Source organism: Limanda limanda, chromosome 11 (assembly GCF_963576545.1).
Source record: "Limanda limanda chromosome 11, fLimLim1.1, whole genome shotgun sequence".
NCBI classification, from domain to species: domain Eukaryota; kingdom Metazoa; phylum Chordata; class Actinopteri; order Pleuronectiformes; family Pleuronectidae; genus Limanda; species Limanda limanda.
Window position 1 is genome coordinate 26393433 of NC_083646.1, and position 19275 is coordinate 26412707.

The 19275-nt window shown below is 41.2% G+C and overlaps 1 protein-coding gene across 1 annotated transcript; it reads right to left on the bottom strand.

The window, feature by feature from the left end:
- Positions 1–13436: 13436 nt before the first annotated feature.
- Positions 13437–18756, bottom strand: prdm13 (PR domain containing 13). Its single transcript, XM_061082050.1, has 4 exons — positions 18589–18756; positions 17044–17175; positions 16806–16926; positions 13437–14926 (listed from the first exon to the last, which is right to left on the bottom strand). Exons 1-4 carry the CDS (start codon positions 18754–18756, stop codon positions 13437–13439), a joined length of 1911 nt encoding a protein of 636 aa, XP_060938033.1.
- Positions 18757–19275: the final 519 nt, after the last annotated feature.

The following is a 19275-nucleotide window of genomic DNA, read 5'->3' on the forward strand; positions in this document are numbered from 1 at the left end:
CTCAGATGGCCTCAGATAATGGACTTGTCGCTATACTCGTCCTTTTGGATCTTAGTGCAGCATTTGACACCATAGATCAGTGGTCGCCAACCCGTTGATCGCAATCTACCGGTCGATCTCGCAGTCTTCACTGTCGATCCCCAAACTGTCCGTACTCACTGGTTGAAGTCGTGCCGCAGATCAGCTGTGTGTCCGTTGTTTCACACGTGCTGTGTGAGTTGCAGGTTTATCTACTGCAGTTCCTTCAAGAACAAGTTGGTTTACGGGACTCGGGCCAGGACTCTACAGTATGAAGATGCGCATCTTTCAACAAATGAGTGGATTCAGAAGGTGAAACGCTGGAGTGCTTTTACTTTGAAACGGGTTCTGAAAGGGTTGTAAATAAATTTGTGTAATAGACAGATACACGTTGTGGTTCACAGCAGAATAAACAGAAAGATGATCTTTCACCTGACTTTTAATGTTTATCTGATGAATTTATGTCACAAAAAAATGGTTGCAACAGTTTCTGTATGCCTTTTCAAAATAAAAGCACTCCATCGTTCTGTTGATGGAAGCCATTCCCTTGTTTAAAAGATTTTTTTTATTGTGAAATATTTGCAGGAGCAGAAGATGCACAGCTTCATACTGTGTAGTACTGGTATTTGTTTGAGTACAAGGGACTTCTTTCATACAAGGCAATAAACATATTTGTGGCCATATTCAAATCAAAGCCTATATGTAAAAACATTGTGCTGCAGTAGCAACTCCTCTACGGAACATGTTGTGGAACTGAGAAGCTATATATATATATTGTGCATTGTAAATATGAATTGATATTAATTTAATTATTGTGCATTGAATACAAAAAGTTTCACAACTGTCCTTCTTTGTGTGTATTAACTTCTTGTACATTCAGCCGTTAACAGAAATTTCCAAATAATAAGTATGAATAAGTATATTGGAAGATATCGGGATGGTGGATCTCGGCTTACTTTTGGAATTAAAAGGTGATCTTGGGCTCGAAAAAGGTTGGTGACCACTGCCATAGATCATAAGATTATCTTATAGGAACTGCAACAACATGTAGGGATTAAAGGAACAGCACTAGACTGGTTTAAATCATATTTATCAGATCGATTTAAATTTGTTAATGTTAACAATGACTCCTCCATGCACACACAAGTTAGTCATGGAGTTCCACAAGGTTCTGTCCTTGGACTGATAGTCTCCGTATTCGATAATCCTTATATATGCTGCCTTTAGGCAACATCATCAGAAAGAACCACGTTCAATTCCATTGTTTTATGCAGATGACACCCAGCTGTATATACCTATGAATCCTGATGAACTGATGTCATTGTACTTGGCCCTAAACAGTTCAGAGAAACACTGTGTGAGCAGGTAGTCACCTTAGATGGTATTAGTTTGGCCACCAGCTCCACTGCGAGGTACCTTGGTGTTATGTTTGTCATTTGACCCACATATAAAACAAGTCTCTATAGGACAGCTTTCTTCAACCTGAACAATATTGTGAAAATTAGGAACATCCTGGCTCAGAAGGATGCTGAGAAACTAGTCCACACATTTGTTACCTGTAGACTGGATTACTGTAATAATTTATTATCAGGATGTCACAGTTAGTCTGTGAAAAGCCTTCAGTTGGTACGAAACTCTGTCGAGTGCTGACAGGAACTAGACGGAGAGATGATATTACTCCTGTCTTTGCTTCTCTGCATTGGCTCCCTGTAAATTTGAGAAAATAGAATTCAAGATCCTGCTCCTCACATACAAAGCCCTTAACAATCAAGCCCCTTCATATTTCAAAGAGCTCATAACACAGTAGTGTCCAAATAGATCACTTCGCTCCGAAAACAAAGGCTCCTTGTGGTTTCAAGAATCTGTAAGAGTAGAATGGGAGGTAGAGCCTTCAGCTACCAGGCTCCTCTCCTGTGGAAGCAGCTCCCACTCTGGGTTCGGCAGGCAGACACAATCTCTACATTTATGGTTAAACTTAGAATGTTCCTTTTTGATAAAGCATATAGTTAGGACTAAATCATCCCTTAGTTATGCTGCTATAGGTATAGACTGCTGGGGCAACTCCCATCACCCACTGAGCACTTCTCCTCTTCTCCCTGTCTCTCTGTCCACACATTTATTAACATGTCACTACTATGTGTCTTTTTCCTCCCATAGTCTCTTTCTCTCTCTTTCTCTCTCTTTGCAGGGTTCTCCGACTCCAGAGCTGCTGGATAACAACTCTTATTATTACTATTATTATTATTGTTTTTATTATTAAAAAGAATAGCTATTAGTACTTAATAACTATATGAACTGTTGCTGCTATTAATAATCAGAAGCATCTTTACACAGTTATTGTTTTCATTATGACTAGTCATAGCTGATACCTGATGCTGCACAAGTGTCCCTGGTCTCCCTTTCCTCTCTCTTTTTTCTTAATATTTGTTACAAACGTTCAGCTGGATTTAGAGTTATGTGGTCAAAGGTCAAGGTCACTATGACCGAACAGTACAAATGCTTTGTCTTGTGAATGCTAAGAAATACCTTGAGGGAATATTTTCAAATTTGGTACGATTGAACTGATACATCAGGGACACCCATGGGGAATTTCATTACGTCTGGCACAAACTATCACTTTGATTTAAACATTTACTTTACATTTACGAATTTGGAGGTCAAGGTCAACATTACCAATAGCAAAAGGGGGGAAAGGTTGTTTATTTAGTCATAGTTTTTGTTAACAAAGTGATGCCTGGTCTTACTTGTTTCACCCACTCTGCTTCCCCTTGCCACAATAGACACAATCTTTACACTGAAGAATTTGAGTATATTTAATGACACTATTCATCCAATTGAAACACTATTTTTTTTTTTTTAAGATTATGACCAAAAAATATTGCTATGTGTAATTATTCTTACTTTGATTTAGTCAAACTGCTGTTATAGATCTCTGAATAAAACAGTCCAGCATTTTGGGTTAAATGCCTCTTCTGTTTGTTGTTAAAAGGTATGAGATCATCGATATATAAGGTGCATCCAAGAGACAGTTAGCTTAGAAACACTTTGCTTAGTTATCCAAGGTTAAAAATCGAATGGCCAGCACCTCTAAAGATACACATTGTTATGTGGATGTTATGTTTTCATTGCTGTTTGTCTGTTTCTTTGTCTGTCTGTCAGCAGGATTATGCAAACAGAATATTGACGTGATTTTCATGAAACTTGGTGGAAAGGTGGGTTATCTGCCAAGGAAGATCTCAATAACTTCTGGAGTGAATACAGTAAATGGAATAGATCCAGGATTTTTTTTAAACTTTCTTTAACATTGCAAGCTCAACAAGAGCTGTTTACTGGGCTTGGTGATATATTTACATATTTCAACATTAGAGCTGTTGTTTGCATATATATGTTGTTACTCTGACATGCATAGACTCCTGAGACCACATGCCTGACTGCTTGATGTGAGGGCCCTAAACAGTGGGCATTTAAGTTTTAAGAAACCTGCGCAAATGAAAATTCATCCTCATTATTCATGACATCAAACGGGGCTGGGGCCCAGGGCAGCCTCATTTGCAGCTGAATGTGGGAGGCAGAGGAGACAGTGGCCTGTTTAGCATGTGTTTGTGTTGCAGCGGTGGTGGTGGGACGGAGGAGGAAGGGGTACCAGTGGGCCACAGCTGGTGTGCCACAGTCTCAGCCCTCAACCTGCTGCTATCACAACTGACAGGCTGGGCCACGACCATGCAGGGACTAATGTTCTCTCTCTGAGTGAAGCTAAGGCTGTGGACTCAATACCCACGCTCTGACCTCACTGTCTTCGTGTCTGCTTGGTTTTTCTGTTGTCAACTTGTTTCTTCCGCCACCGTCTTCTCTGTCAACCTGTTTGCTGACATGTTTGCTTCTATTAGTGAGAACTACAACACGTTCCAGTAGATGGAGCACCCCAGCATAATGCAGCTTGTCCACCTTAATTTTCCCAGATCCTTTGACCTTCACAAGCAGCAAAAGGTAGTGTCTATCTTTCAGATTACACCTTGTGTCCCTTTCTTTACCTCCTTATATAACTCCCTTCAGTTGTTTGTGTGCATGTCAACATGTATCAGTTTCCTTTCATGCTCCTTTGGGCTTTATTTCTTGTTTGTGTGTATTTCATCCTTCTCTGCTGCCCTCTGAAACCAGTTGTGTGTGTTTACTCTACCTGGTTTACCTGCTCCAGGAGAGCAGGCTGTAAGCCGCTGCCCCGTCACTTTACATCCACTCTGTCAAACCCACGTCATAGCCAGGAGGATAACGTGTCTTCCTCATGATTTATGGTCACTGCGTGTACAGCCATTGCCGATGGTGAGTATGTATTTGCATGTGGAGCCATTTGTTCCATTTCTTTCAGCTCAATCTGACCAGTTGTGTGTGTTGACTCTACCTGTGTTCATATCCTGGTCTACCTGCTCCAGGAGAGCAGACTGCCAGCAGCAGAGCAGTCACTTGTCATCAGGTCTGTCAGGTCTGGAACAGGCTGAGAAACTGAGACAAGCACTCGTTGCCTCGCTCTCTGAAGCATGTTTATTTTACCAACCACACATCATCCGAAAATACTGAAATATTCAGCCATGTAGCAAAAACAGATCTTGTCGCATGCTAAAAAAAGAGATTTAGTGTCTTTTCCTGTACAGGTTGGTGAACACAGAACATGCACTGTGGCCTTGGATTTACAGCGAAAGGACATCGTATTATGTTTACTGGTTCATCCTTTCCCTTTTGTCCGTGCTGTTTGCTTACTGAAAGAAGTGGCTCAGTCCTCATGGAAACCAACCATCTTGTTACTAGCATGCATCTGGTGTCACAGCTCAAATTACCACATAAACGGCTAAAATGAGTAGCAGCTAGACTCATCTGATTACACCCAGTGTTGATAGTAGTTGTGATTGGAATTTATTCTTCTGTAACTATTGAATATTTGTATTGGTACTGCACCAACAGTAGAGCTAGATCTACACACCAACGTGCTTTGACTGGCTGATTAAATGAGCAATTGAGTGAAATTCCACTAGTCGGCCCGCCAAATTTGGACTTTCCCCACATTGCAAATGTTTTGTTGCAAACAGTTTCTATTACATCATCATGGAGTTAGAGCCATTTCTGTTGGCCTCTCCTATACTCTAAGCTCCAATGTCAAGTGTTTGCCCATTTCAGGAACACACACGGCTAAACACTGGCTGATAACACTGTCGGCAGCTTGACAGGAGAAACTCACCACAACTTCATGTCCAAAAAAGGAACAGTCAAATCTTCAATTTAATTCTATTTCCAGCCATATTAACCTTGTCTTTTTATTCATAATATGAGTCTCATTTTTTGTGAAAAATTCCCACACTTGGTTTAAATGCCATGCACATGTGTATTCATCAAACAAGAAGAGCGAGCACATGAATATGAATGTCATACATGGCATAGTTTTGTGGAAGAGGAGGTCTGATTTTGTTTCGATATAAATAGCCCTTTTCTAGTCTGAATGACCACTCAAAGCGCTTTACTGTGCAGTTCAACCATACACATACATTCATGCAGTGCATCTCTGGGCAGCCTCTTTTCTCTAAAAAATACTAACATAAATCTTTCTGCTTTGGAGTGTGAGTTGTGTTTAATTATCCTGTTGAAAACGTACTCATTCTGAGTATGCAACATGTTTTGTCCAAACATTTGGACTGTGAGACACACACAGCCATGCATTATTTACCTATAGAAAGGGTTTGATCAGTGTAAAACAAGTTTGTTCCTGAACAGTCTTTTTCTTTTTTGAATCCTAGGTTCACCTGTGTTATTGGTTTCCTTCACCTTGGTTTTAAGACATCTATCAGATTTCTGCCTCCAGTCATATAAAATGGATGTGAAGGAAATGTAATCATTGATGTTTACAACACTGAAAGATAACATTTTGCAAAATTATCAGCTGTTTGTCCTTCCAGTGAGAGTTTCTATGGTGCCTTCAACATAGGGTCTATTTCTTCAGTTAGGAGGCCAGTAGTTCAGCGATCACAGCGAAGACTGTGAATCATCCAAACTAGCAAGGACACTAAATCTATGAAGCTATGCCGTTACAAATGATGTTTGCGATTTTTCTTTGCGATGTCTCCATTGTAATGGGGTGATAGCAGACATCCCATAAACAAACATTTCAAAACAGAATGACCAACTGACCTGAAACATATTCAGGCTGAGTGCGTCTGTGTGTCAGAAAGTAAAGGACATGCTTGTGACTAAAAGAAAAAAGTTCCATCTGACTTCACTGTTCGAAATAAAAGAGGAAGCCTTACAATTCTTTTGGGACAAAGGTTTAAGCACTCTTCAACATCCTCTGGGTGGTTTCAACATGTTAACTGGGACAAATGTGGCAATAGCTAATTCACTTTTCTTTTACCTCCCTCTATATATTTTGGCATATTATAGCATTAAAACCCTGACAGAGCATTTGTATCAACCTGTTGACTTTTCAAAGTGTTTTTCCTCATATGTCTTATTTATATTTACTGACAACAAGAAACTAGGAGAACGTCTTGTAGTTGTGCTTAAATCTGACACTTTGAGGCGAATGTCAGATAGAAACCAAAATCTCTGCATGGTCTTTGGTAGATTATCTGATTTTATATTATTTTAGTTTACTGTGTTTACTGTTGGAAGTTAGCAGGTTAGCATTCATATTAGCAGTGGATATTAATGTTTTCTAACCCTAACCTAATCCTAAAACCAGGTCTTAACCCTGAAACAGTTAAAAGTGGGTCAGAGAGTGAGGACCAGCCAAAATGTCCTCACTTTCCAAAAATGTCCCACTCTGTAGGCGCTATGCTCAAAATGGTCTTCACAAAGATCTCTGTACAAGTACACACACACATTTGACTAACCCTAAACCTAAATCTAACCTAACCCCTGCAAAAATGTCACTCTCCATTTCCTGTAATCATTCTGTCTCCATGTTCAACCAGTCAATAAACCCAATAGCATGTGGTGTTACAAGTTATTTTAATTTTGAGAAATTAATAAAATTTTGTGTAATTGGCACTCGGTTAATCAAGGAAGAACTCATCAGATTACAAAATTCCTACCAGCCGACGAGCAAAGACCGGTACAAAGTGTTGTAGAGGAGAAACCAAGGCTTGTTGGAGGAGTGTTAATTTCTCTACTGTTGGACAATACCTCTACCAAGGCCCAACAGTCCCTTTAAATTCATTCAAGCTGCACAAAATTTCCCACAAACACTGATATTAGTCGTCTAAATGTTTTTTTTTTATTGAAATCAATGATTTATTCAATGAGAAATTTGAGAAAATGTTTTTAAAAGTGCCCTTGACCTATTTCGCATTGTCAAAATTTGTGTTAAAAACTTTGGCTTGATCTTCTAAACAGTTTATGAATTCTGTCTTTTGTGGAAGGCTTTGTGTAAATCTTGCAGACAGACAAACGCCAGGGGTGAAAACATAACCTCCTTACAAAATGCAATAAAAACAGCCACATTGTTCATATGTTCTTATTGAATTGTCATTTGAAGGGTATTTAAGGGTATTTAAGTTTTAAGTTTTATTCTAAACTTAATCTCTACATGACTTTTTCTGAACACTTTCCGCTTTGAAACATTCACATTTCCTTTTCAGCTTCACAGAATCCAGCCTTCACAATCCACATGTAACAATGGATTGCATTCAATATGCAACTGTTAAGTTTTACCTAAAAAGGGGCAGAATAAATGGCATGACGCAGCTGACCTGCAATTCTTCGTCCCTGTTTCTCCTGAACACAAAATATCCAGTCCAACCACACCTTTTTCTCTCTTTTGATATCAGCTTTTGTGTCCTTAATGTAATTGTTTTATTTTTCTTGTGCTTATGCCAAGAACTATTTATTGGGTTATGTTTTATGATTGGACCTCAGTTTAATGTCGTTTTATATTCAGCCTTTTGCACTGAAATAACAATTTCACAGTGGCTTCCAAAGAAGGCTTTCTTTTGAAGTGATTAAACACCATTTCAAATTGATTTCTTAAAAATTGTTCCGATGACCTTATGGTAGCCTCGACGATGCAGCATGCTTGGAATATTCATTAGTTTAAAACCTTGACATGAGGCTGAAGTATCCGCTATCTTTATCGTGACTCATCCATTGGCCGGTCAGTTAGGACAAGTGGATGAAAAGAATTCCTATGATCAAGGATACCCGCTCCCGGCTTTATGGGAAACTATATTGTAGCCTGGAAACAAGTCGTTCTGGATGTGGTGGCTGGCCTGCCGGTGAAGTCTGGTTTTGGACCAAATTCTAGGCTGGGAGTCAAACTCTCTCAATCAAACTCTTTTTTCCCCAATGTTCCCACTAATGAACGTCACTAATTGATTGAAAACGCTGGTGGGAGGGGATGAGCAAGCAGGGTGTTATAGTGTGAGAGAAGGAAGAGGGATTTTGAACACAAACAGTGTCTGGAACCCGTCCAGACTGATGCAGGGGCCCACAATGGAGAGCCCTGAGTATTGTACACAGAGGAGACAATGTAATGCAGGGGAGCAGCCACATAAAGGGACAGTCAGCTCCGACCCTCTGAAGCTGCTCCCCTGCCGAGAGTGAAAACACTCTGTGGTTAATTACAATAATTCCCGTGGGTTGAATCATGGTGTGCATTTGTGGTCAATTATAGCGAGGATGCATGTAAAGTATAAATCCTTGTGACAGATTTCATGTGCATCACACTGGCCTATTCTTCTTGTTGTCTTAAACTCACTATAAGCGAGGGAATAAATTTAATCCAAAACACAAATCCATTACATCACATTCAACTACAGAGCACTGCATCTTTTTTTTTTCGATGTTTCTTTGCAGCCAGACTAACCTGGGTATGCAAGCATTAAACTCATGTGTTGGGAAGACTGGGGTCAACATCCCCTTGGAAAAATCTAATAGCGTCACTTGTATCTGCGAACACGTTCTCTCCATCACAATCCAATGCCTGTGACCAGCAGGGGAACAAAGATCAACCAGCAAATCAAAAGCTCTGCTTTGTTGCTTGGTTCTGTCTTCACCACCTTGGCCGCCTGACTCACACTCAACCCCACCATCCATTTCTCTGCTAATAGAAAAACCTCAAGGTATCTGCACTGCTCCTCCCGGTCTGCGTGTTCACTAGGTGGAAAAGGCCACGTGCTCCTGAAATAGAGTCAGAGCTTCCACTCAGGTCTATTGAGGCGTATTGAGATGGTGCTTGAACTGGGGTACCGCTTGCGGTTGCCAGTATGTTAGACGTGTGTCCAACTTGTCTGTCAGTATGAGTTTTCCTACATGTTGTCTTTGTTATTCTCTCAATCAAAAAGGGCCCATTTCTAAAATAAGCTACAAAAGGCAATAGCTATGTGAGGTGTAATATGTGTAGATTCAAAACAAAATCTATTATCGGATGACTGAGTCCAGCAGATTTGATACATAGATGTCACATTACTGCGTTATTTAGAAACATGTTACAGGAAAGAATTACTATTACTTACTATTTCAAAAATGCTTACTTTTAAGTATTATAGTTGGCTTTTCTGTTTGCTTGTTGCAGCAGCTAAAGTATAGTGAATATATAATAGTTTGTATCCACCAAACTATTATAATACTGATTTAAAGGTTGTGTGTTCAAACAAGGACAATTCAGCAATCATCTTACTCAAAGTCGGAGGTTATATAAACTGAGTGCCCTGCGTCCATTTGACGTAACTGACAGCTGACGAACAAAAGTAATAAAATTAGTAATGTAACAGATTACTGGCTCTTTAAGTAGGACACTTAGTCAGTCAATCATAGCCTGAAACATGATATAGAAATATGGCCTTGAGATAATGTGTGTTTTGACACTTGTTAATGACTAATGGAAACTAGGATGAGGGTGTGATAGCATCCTTTTTGCACTTCAGATACTCCATGCTATTCAGATCTGAATAGAATGTGTTGCACACTGTAGGAGAAAAATGATCTACAACAGAGGACCTGCAGGTTGTTTTTAACGCTTGTCTATCAGTTGTTTTCCCATCACAATAAAGGAACAACTGAGTTAGTGAAATCTGACATGCACATATTGTGACCGAACTTTTATAGCAGATGTGTTGCAGCTTTGCATCCTATACCTGAAAGCTCGGATTGAAATGAATTACCCTCATCTTTATCTACGCCAAAGAGTTTATGTTCTCACCCCTCTGTTGGTTGTTTGTATGTAAGCGAGATTATACAGAAACTACCAAATGGATTACCACAAAACTTAATAGAAGGATGAGATGTAGGCCGAGGAAGAATCCACAATATATTAATATATTTATCAGGATAAAAGGGCAGATCCGGGAATTTTTACACCTTTGTTAGCATTGTGCAACATGGCAGTATTCCTCATTTTGACTTATTTCCTAGATTATAATTCAGGAATGTCCATTGAAAACTTCGAAGGCCAAATTTTATGGCCTGATTTCTATAAGTGTGTGCATTTGCTTTATATCTTATTCACTTTCCATTTTCAGTCTTTCTATGTCTTAGAAAATCGATGTATGTTTGGTGGTAAGAAATCAACAGCAGTTCTGACTTGTTCACTTCTGAATGCACTCGTGACATTTGACCATGCATTTGACACACAATTTATGTGTAGAAATGTCAGATTTATAAGATTGTTGATGTATGAATCAGAAGGCCTACACACTATGAAAACATATATCTGTGTGTGTTTGTGTCTGTATGTGTGTTTGCCTGTGCCTCCTGCTATACCTGTCTTTGAGTTTAAATGTTTTTTCAGTGTCACCACCTTGACAATGCGTTAAACAGAAGTAATAGGGACAGAGGAGATTGAATATGGTGGCACACTATAGCGTCTTTAAGATTAATACAAATGTATTTACGCTGCCACATCAAGGTCGCACCTATTTCAACCGCCTTTACAGCTCCTAGAGCTTAGGAGGTCATTCACCAGCGGCCAGTTTAAATTGCCGGCAACTGTCATTGTGGGGTCGTTGTCTGCTCTTTAATTGTCAGTTGCACACAGCCAAAGGGAATTGTGTGCAAAATAACACATGGATGCAGTGTAGGTGAGGGTTAAAGAAACTGCAACGACTGCCAGTGTGTTTACTTTTTCAATCGGAAAATATGACACAAACTATAGAAGCAACTGAAAGTTAGAGTGAGGTCTAATAGTATTTTAAAATGTATGTTTTCAGATTATAATAGTGAGGACCACGTGACTGAGATGCCTAACAAATGGCTGCACCTCTGTCCTCTGGTGTGTGTGAAGTGACAGGTCGGTGAGGTACAGCTGTGAGGCTATAGCATCCGCTGAAATGACAGGATAGCAAGCCTGCTGCATTTCACCTCATCCAGATAGAAGGTGGCAGCACACACACACGATCACACTACCAACCAATTTACAAAGTCCATGCCTTCATAATTAAACAAAACTCGCTAATGAAGAAAACTGAAATTAACTCTTTTTCCATGGGTTTAAAGATAAGTTCTTATATAATAACTTGCCAAACCATAGATTGGTTTGGTTTCTGACACAACATTCTCAAAGTTTTTTTGGGCCATTTTCCACTATTTTTGTCAAAATATGGTGTTTTCTATTTCTTAAAGCAACCTCTGATCAGTGCATATTTTTTTATCTAAATCTACCGTTAAATTGGACGGTGCAGAAAACGCTCCAGCACATTTCTGAGAGAACCTTTAAAATCCAGCACATTTCTTTGAAAGCTTTTGAATTATTCATAATATATGCTGGAACTGTGAATCATTCAAATTAACTCCACATTGAGAAGAACAATCAAATGCTTCACATTAATGCACATGAATTAATGACTAGATAATTCAACACTCTTGCAAATGTTTTGCTCTGAACTCTAATGTGCAGGCTACAGTTTGTCAATAATACTTCCACTGTCAATGAATTTGTTCTATGATATTTTATTTATATTCAATATATTTATACATTTGACAATTTACATCCCCACTTGGTTTGGTGGGTTTATTGTGACTAAAGACGTCACATTATTGTTGTTATTATTATTATTAGTAGTAGTAGTAGTATTTATATTATTACTATAATTGTTATATTATATATATATAAAAAATCTCAAACGGACGAAATGTATTAATTTATTAATTTATCCTCTGCGTTATCAGGGCCAGATCACAGAGCCTGAACAAACGACTCAGTCAATTATAGGTTAGCCTACTATTTTGATATAGATTACACAAATAATTGAATAATGACTAATTAAGACCAAAAAACGAAATTAATTGTTCGTACAGGCCTACACCACAACATCACATGGGAGCAGTGAGGGTTAAAACATTCTGAACATCTCATGATTCAATAAAAAACACATACTTTCTTCTTATTTTTTAAATAGATTTATTAAAAAAACAACGAAGTATTGGACAAGAGTTAAATATTCTCCTCATTACAGACAATTATCACTTATAAACATACGTATACAACACTTTTCCACTCAGATGTGAAATATCATATTTACACGTCTTATAGCCTTTACTGCAATCAATACATTTTCTCTCTCTAGAAATAATTCCTTAAATAAACTGGCTGCTGCTGCTTTAAGAACAACATGCCTGCGCCATGAAAGTGCAAATTGAAGTACAGTGTGTTATTCAGCGAGGCGCAGGGACCACGAGATCTGCACAGAAGTGAGGAAATCAGTTCGATTATAAGCATTGTTTTTGTCACTGATTTGTTGGAATGAGGTGCCCATTGCTGTTTTTAAAGTGCAACTAACAGTTAAGAGGGGAGTATGGGATATTTGTCATTATGTTTATTTGAGGGGAGGGGGTAGAAGTGGCTTTTCAAACTCATATAGTTCCTTCCTCAGGGGGAGACATACAAAAACACATCTGGTACATTTTTACACTCCAAAAATATATCAAACTTATAGGAAGTCCCTTCCATATTCAGCCTTGATTTTTTTTTTTTTTTTTTTACCTGAATCATTGTTCTTGTTTCGTTTTAGAAGTGCCAGATTTAAAAAAGTGTATAAAAATGATCCATTGGTGATTTGCATTCAAAGCAAACGAAAATGTCTGCAACACCACTGTCCGAATTCTTTTTTTTAACTTGTTTTTAAAGCATTTTTGATGTGCCCTTGAGCAAGATACCGAATATGTTAACCTTTTGCTGTAACTCATAACTAAATGCATGCAAAGTGTAAAGTTACGCAAGGCAATATACGCAAAGCAATGCGTAAAGTTCTAGGTCGAAATTATATGGTTTTTTTTTTGTAAATTTGACAAGATGAAAAACAAAAAAATATTTTTGGAGGCCACATGTCCACTTTAATTAGATGTGGATGATTTTGGGAGGATGTTGTAGCCTAATGTCAAAATGATTCGATACAAGACTAAATGACACCATTTCAAGACAACGGGCAGTCTCTGAAAACCTCTCAGTCATTATTTTTGCTCGACTCCTGGTCGCTCTGGTCGTCAGTGAAGCACACGTCCACATCACTGTCATTGTCGCTCTTCTGCTCCGCGTCCTCGAACAGGCCGCCGGGTTTGTCCTCCAGTTTCTTCACCGTCTGCCCGGGGTGCCGGGACTTGACGTGCCGCTCCAGGTCCCGCCTCCGCACCAGCACCTTGCCGCAGAAGTCGCACCTGTACGGGGTGTTTCCCTCCGCGTGCAGCCGGATGTGCTTGTTCAGGTTGCTCGGGTCTCCGAAGGGCCTGAAGCACACCTTGCACTTGAGCGGTTTGTAACCTGTGTGAGTTCTCATGTGGATTTTCAGCCCGTATTTTCTCGAGTACAGTTTGCCGCAGTACAGACACAGGTGTCCCTTTTTCGGTTTGCCAGAGCCGGTGTTGCTGGAGGCTCCGGCCGGCATCGAGTCCAGCCGCGTCCGGTTCTTCTCCGCCGCGATTTCGGACAGCTGTTGAGTGTGCATGGCGATCTCCCGGTCGATGTTGGTGATGGAGCCCAGGTCTTGACTCAACGACGGCGCACCAAAGTAGGACATGGACTCCGGGTACTTGAGCAGGTTTCCGAAGTGGAACTTCAGAGGATAGTAAGGCGAACTGTACAGAAGCTCCCCGTTATAGACAGTGAAGGGCATCAATGGGATGTTACAGTCTCCACCATAAGTCTTAACGCCATCAAAGTGAGGGAGGGAGAACCGTTCAAAGTGGAGTCCAGGGGGCACCTGGGGGTAACGGGAGGGGGACAGGCCCGAGTGCATCCGGCTCTCCACATGCTTAAAGGCCGAGGTCTCCTCCATGTGAGGCAGCAGCGGGAAAGCCCGCAGAGCGTTTGTGCATGGCACCATTGGGGATGTGGCGTCCATAATTGCAGGTGCACATTTTGGAGGATGGCTGCCTCCTCCGTTCAGAGTCTCGCCCACATTCCGAAGTGGTTTCATGTTACCAATAAGTTTGCTGAAGCCCACACCACTCAGCTTCCCGCTGGGGTCCTCTCTGGAGGCGTCAGCGCCCGGGACCTTGGAGACGCCGGTCGGCTTGAAGGCAGAGCGCACGCCCGGGTGGAAGCCCATGCTGCTGAGCATGGAGGATGTGGTGCCCAGGCTGAGCAGCTGCCCCTGGTTTCTGGCTGCGGTGACGCTCATGTCGAGGGCCCGGTCCTGCTCCTCGGTGCTGCTTTTCTTGGACAGTCCCGATTTGATTAGAAACGACGAGGAGGACACTGCCCGCCGGCCCGAGTCTGACATGGAGGAGTTGTTGTGACTGCTCCTCGGAGAGATGGAGGTGTTGGGGATGTCTCCAGACTTTGGTGACCTGCTGAACGTCTCGGTGCCTCTTGCCTGTTCGCTGCTAACAAACCCCCGCCCGTTGCTCAGCGCGCAGTGGAAGTGGACGTGGGCCTTGAGTGTGTTCGGGTATTTGAATATTCTCCAGCAGTACCAGCAGATGTAGCGCTCCTCACCTGTAGACAACAAGCATGACATTGATGGTGAGACGGACGCAGATCATTACCTGACACAACACAGCGTGAAAAAAGTGAATAAGCCTGTCAGTTATCAGAATATTTCCATATATATTTCCATGCGTAAAAACACCACACCCGTAGGTAAAAAAAGAATAACAGGTTTGGCAACCTGTAGAGACGCGACCATATTTAATCTGTTTAATCATGTTGTGTGTGGTACACAACATGATTAAATTGAGAGAAATATAATAGAAAATATTGTATTTACTTTTGCAGCGAAGTGCATCGAGTGATGCATTGTCACATTTGTTCGATTTTCCTTGGGACATTTTTCTTTGGTATATTTAATATTTGATATAATAGTTATTTTATATTCGCATCAGTTACTGTTGCACTTCAGCTGATCCTTAACACTAGGCCTGATACGATGCGGCTCCTAAGATCTGGTGCCAAATGGTAATAGCGGGGAGCCATCTTAATGGTCCCCGGTCGATCACTCAGAGGTTAATACAGATGTAATGATTTTGTAATCCTCATACGGACCATTGTTTATGATCGCCATCAAAAGGGCAAACGCCCTGCCCAATCTGGCGCTCAGAAACCGATGCATTGAATGCGGGACTTTCCCCTCACATGTGCTCTTTCCCGTGGAAGTGACAGCAGCTGTTGCTTGAAATCGCAAGTCTCCAAAACAATGGGGCCGGCCCATCTGTTGACGCCTAATAATGGGAAGCGAGCGTATGTCCATGAGCGCACGGTGCGTCGGGCCGGAGAATCAGACCAATATACACCCCACATAAAAGTTAGCATTCATTAGGCCACAATACCTTAACGCACCCACCTAATTCACCGTGAAGCACTTGTTCTCGAATTTATTTGCCTTTTGACTTCATGAATATTAATGACGCGATGGCATTTGTTAACCTATCTGTCTCTTGACTGAATCGCCAGACTCCTCTTCCTCCTCCACGGTCGCTCAGACACGTCCAGTTTTGCCTTTAATTGCTTTTCAAAAAACCCTGTTTCAAGCACATTCTTTTTTTAAACACATTTTCGTTTACTTTATGCTTTAATTGTTTGCTCTTAATCATTCAGCAAGTAAAGACTCCATTCCTGCTCGAAATCTGAAACAGTCTTGACAGAATTAGTTAAAAGTATCGGTTGATAATAATTTCTATTAACGGATTAGATCCTGCTGAGCTGGTGTGTTTTGCTAAGATTAGACACTAATCCCCAAGCGCAAAAACCAAATCCCCCAAACATCTTCACAGCCCAAACAAACGGATTAACAGTCCAAACACAGGCTGAAGACAAAACTCAGCCAACAAGAAATCACTCGGAGAAAGAGGAGCTCCTGCGATTAGGCCTTATATTTGCACTTTATATTGTAGGCCATGTTGCCAGTAACATTCATTCATTCAAAATAATGCACTGTGCATTACTAATCTTCTTTCCTGCTTCTGGTAAACGGAATGTGTTTCTTCCAAAATAAAGGAAAAATTATGCTGGAGGAATAGGATGAAAAATAAACATCCAATTGATTTTTATATCTGAACGATAAGAACGGCCATTGTGGTTATTGGCAGATATTTAATTGTGCAGTGATGGGGCCTCAACATGTCGATGACACGGTCAGACCTGTAGCCTGTAGACATGACGGAAACAGACCCATTGAATTTAGTTTCTCTGAGTTATTATAATAATAATAAATATAATAATTATAATATATATTATTATTATAAAATAAAACAATCGACCTTAGCTAAGGTATTCAAATTCTGAGTTCCCTATAACTGTCATAACTTTTCATTTTATTTCACACAATGCAAAAGCCGCTTGGTAAAACTGGTCCTCCGGCATGAACAGTGTCATTTACCTTTCTCGTCGTGCGTGGGAGTGGCGGTGGTGGGGATGTCGTACCACTGGGCCAGAGCGTTGGAGTACCAAACACTGAGCTCCTCTCCTGCAGGGATTTCTCTCAGCACACGGTAGAAAATCTTTAAAAAACAAAATAGAAGAGGATTAATTTCAAGTGTCTAAATAAATTTAAAAATAATAAGAATCATTTTGAGAAACTCCAGCACATTTATGTATGATACGGGTAAAAAGTTCACCTGTCCACCAGGTAAATCCGACACAGCCTCCAGGTTTTGCTCTTGACTGTTCCTGGCGGCGCGGATGAATCCGATCCAGTCTGGCACAGGACAGCTCGACTCATCCACGAACTCTCCTCGCACCAAGCGGACCTAGAAACGAGGCCGGGAAAGGAAACGGATGAGGCAAGGTTTGCAACTGACCACAGCAGAACAGGGGTGATGGGAAATATGAAAGGAGAACTTCAACTCGTTCTGTTTTTACCTCAATCATTTATTTGTTATTCCGCTAATGCATTACTTCAATTCATCTCTTTATTAAATCTCTTAAATCGCTGCCTCGGATAATATGGCTCTCTGAGGTACCTGGAGGTGCCGCGCGGCCACGCCTGACCAAAGGGCGCATAACGCGCCTCTTTATCCGCTCTGCTGATAATTTACTAAAGAGAATGACACACGGGCCTAATTGAGTTGATATGGGAAACGAATTTGAGGAGTGTCAGAGCGTTTCTAAACTGTTCAGGGACATTAAAGATCGAAGCGTGACATTTGACACAGAGATTGCACCTGATGATCGCCTGCAGCCCGGGGGCCACGCATTTAGACGCATCAATCACAAGCGCTGACAGCCTCAACAATAACAGGGCGCGGTTATAGCTGCGCGCATGGCATCAAATTGTTTGTGTTTATTGTTTGTTTATGTGTAAAATAATGATAATAACTATGATAATTTGTCAGAAAGTTTGACTTATTTTTTATTATCTTGTATTTAAAAAATGTCAGGTCTGGAGACTTTTACTTTCTAAATATTATTTTAAAGACAATAACTCCAAATCCCACTGCGGCAACATGAACAACAAATTTATTAGATTTTGACTTTTCATCCTTGTTGTTATTGTTTCTGTATTTTATTTCCCCAGCTGCAGGCAGCGGGGCCTCAGTGGCATCTTTCTGTGGCCGGATTACATTAACAGTAAACGGCTCATCGGAATAACAGGCCCGCCAGGCAGTGAAATGTGAGGCGGCAGACCCGGGTCGCCCATTAGGCCGGTTAACTAGAAGCACAGACTGACAAGTCTGCCACTAATGGAGCTCAATTATTTCCAACATGACAGGCCAAAGCAATTAATACCCGAAGGCCCGATGGAGTTTGACAGTGCAGCTTTAAAAATACAAAATTGTTTAAATAATAGTACTCAACAGGGAGTAAATAGGCCTACAGGGGGTTATATTTTTTGTAATCGATGGAGTATATTTTTGCAGATAAAAAGGTAAAAATAACAGAACATGCAATGGTTTAACAATAGTTTAAATTTTCTTTTCGGATATAGAGTTTTGGATTAAATAAACTATTAATAAGAAAATGCATAAATTTGTACTTAATATTTTCATTTTAATATATGAGAATGCAGCTCCTATTCAATTACCCAGTGCACCATGCCGCTTTAAAAATATTTAAAAGCAAGACACATAAACTGGGCCACAGAGTAAAAAACAAAAAAGCAGCACAAATATTGAGGAACTTGAATGACTTCTTGAAAGTGTCAGTGTATCATTTTAACGTACCTTCTTCTTGGGTCCAACTTCTTTACGATCCGACAAGTACTTCCCCAGTTTGAAGATGCCCGGTACCGGTCCTATCCGGAGCCCGGCCGGGATGCTGCAGTCCGCAAACACACTGACGGTGGTGGACGCCCGGGTGGCTTGCATGGCGTGGGGTGAGATCAGAACCATGAAGACTGATGGAGACCGAGTGTGAGTGGGAGAGCGCTGCAGGGAAGGAGAGAGGGAGAGGAGGAGGAGAGAGAGACAGAGAGGAGGATGAGGACCGGTCGATATCCGTCCTCAAAGTGACGCGGTGGCGTTATGCTGCCCGGCTTTTCTAGTGATGGTGCAAGCAAGGTACCCCCTCCAACACCCCCCCCCCCCAACACACACACACACACACACACACACACACACACACACACACACACACACACACACACTCACCCCAACCTCTCCAGCTCCAGGATGCAAAGGGGAGGGGGGGAAGAGAGGTGATGCTGTGCTATGTTAGGTAGTTTGAGGGGGAGGTGGTCCAGAGTTTGACTGGATGGAGTGTGTGCGCATGTCTGTGCGTGTGTGTGAGTGTGAGAGAGTTGGGCTCTCGCTGCAGCTGTGAGGAGAGGGGAAACGGGCCGGCCCGGTCACATGGAGACTTTCCCTCACCCCGCCGCATAATGAATTGCTCCAAACCGGTCAAGAGACACA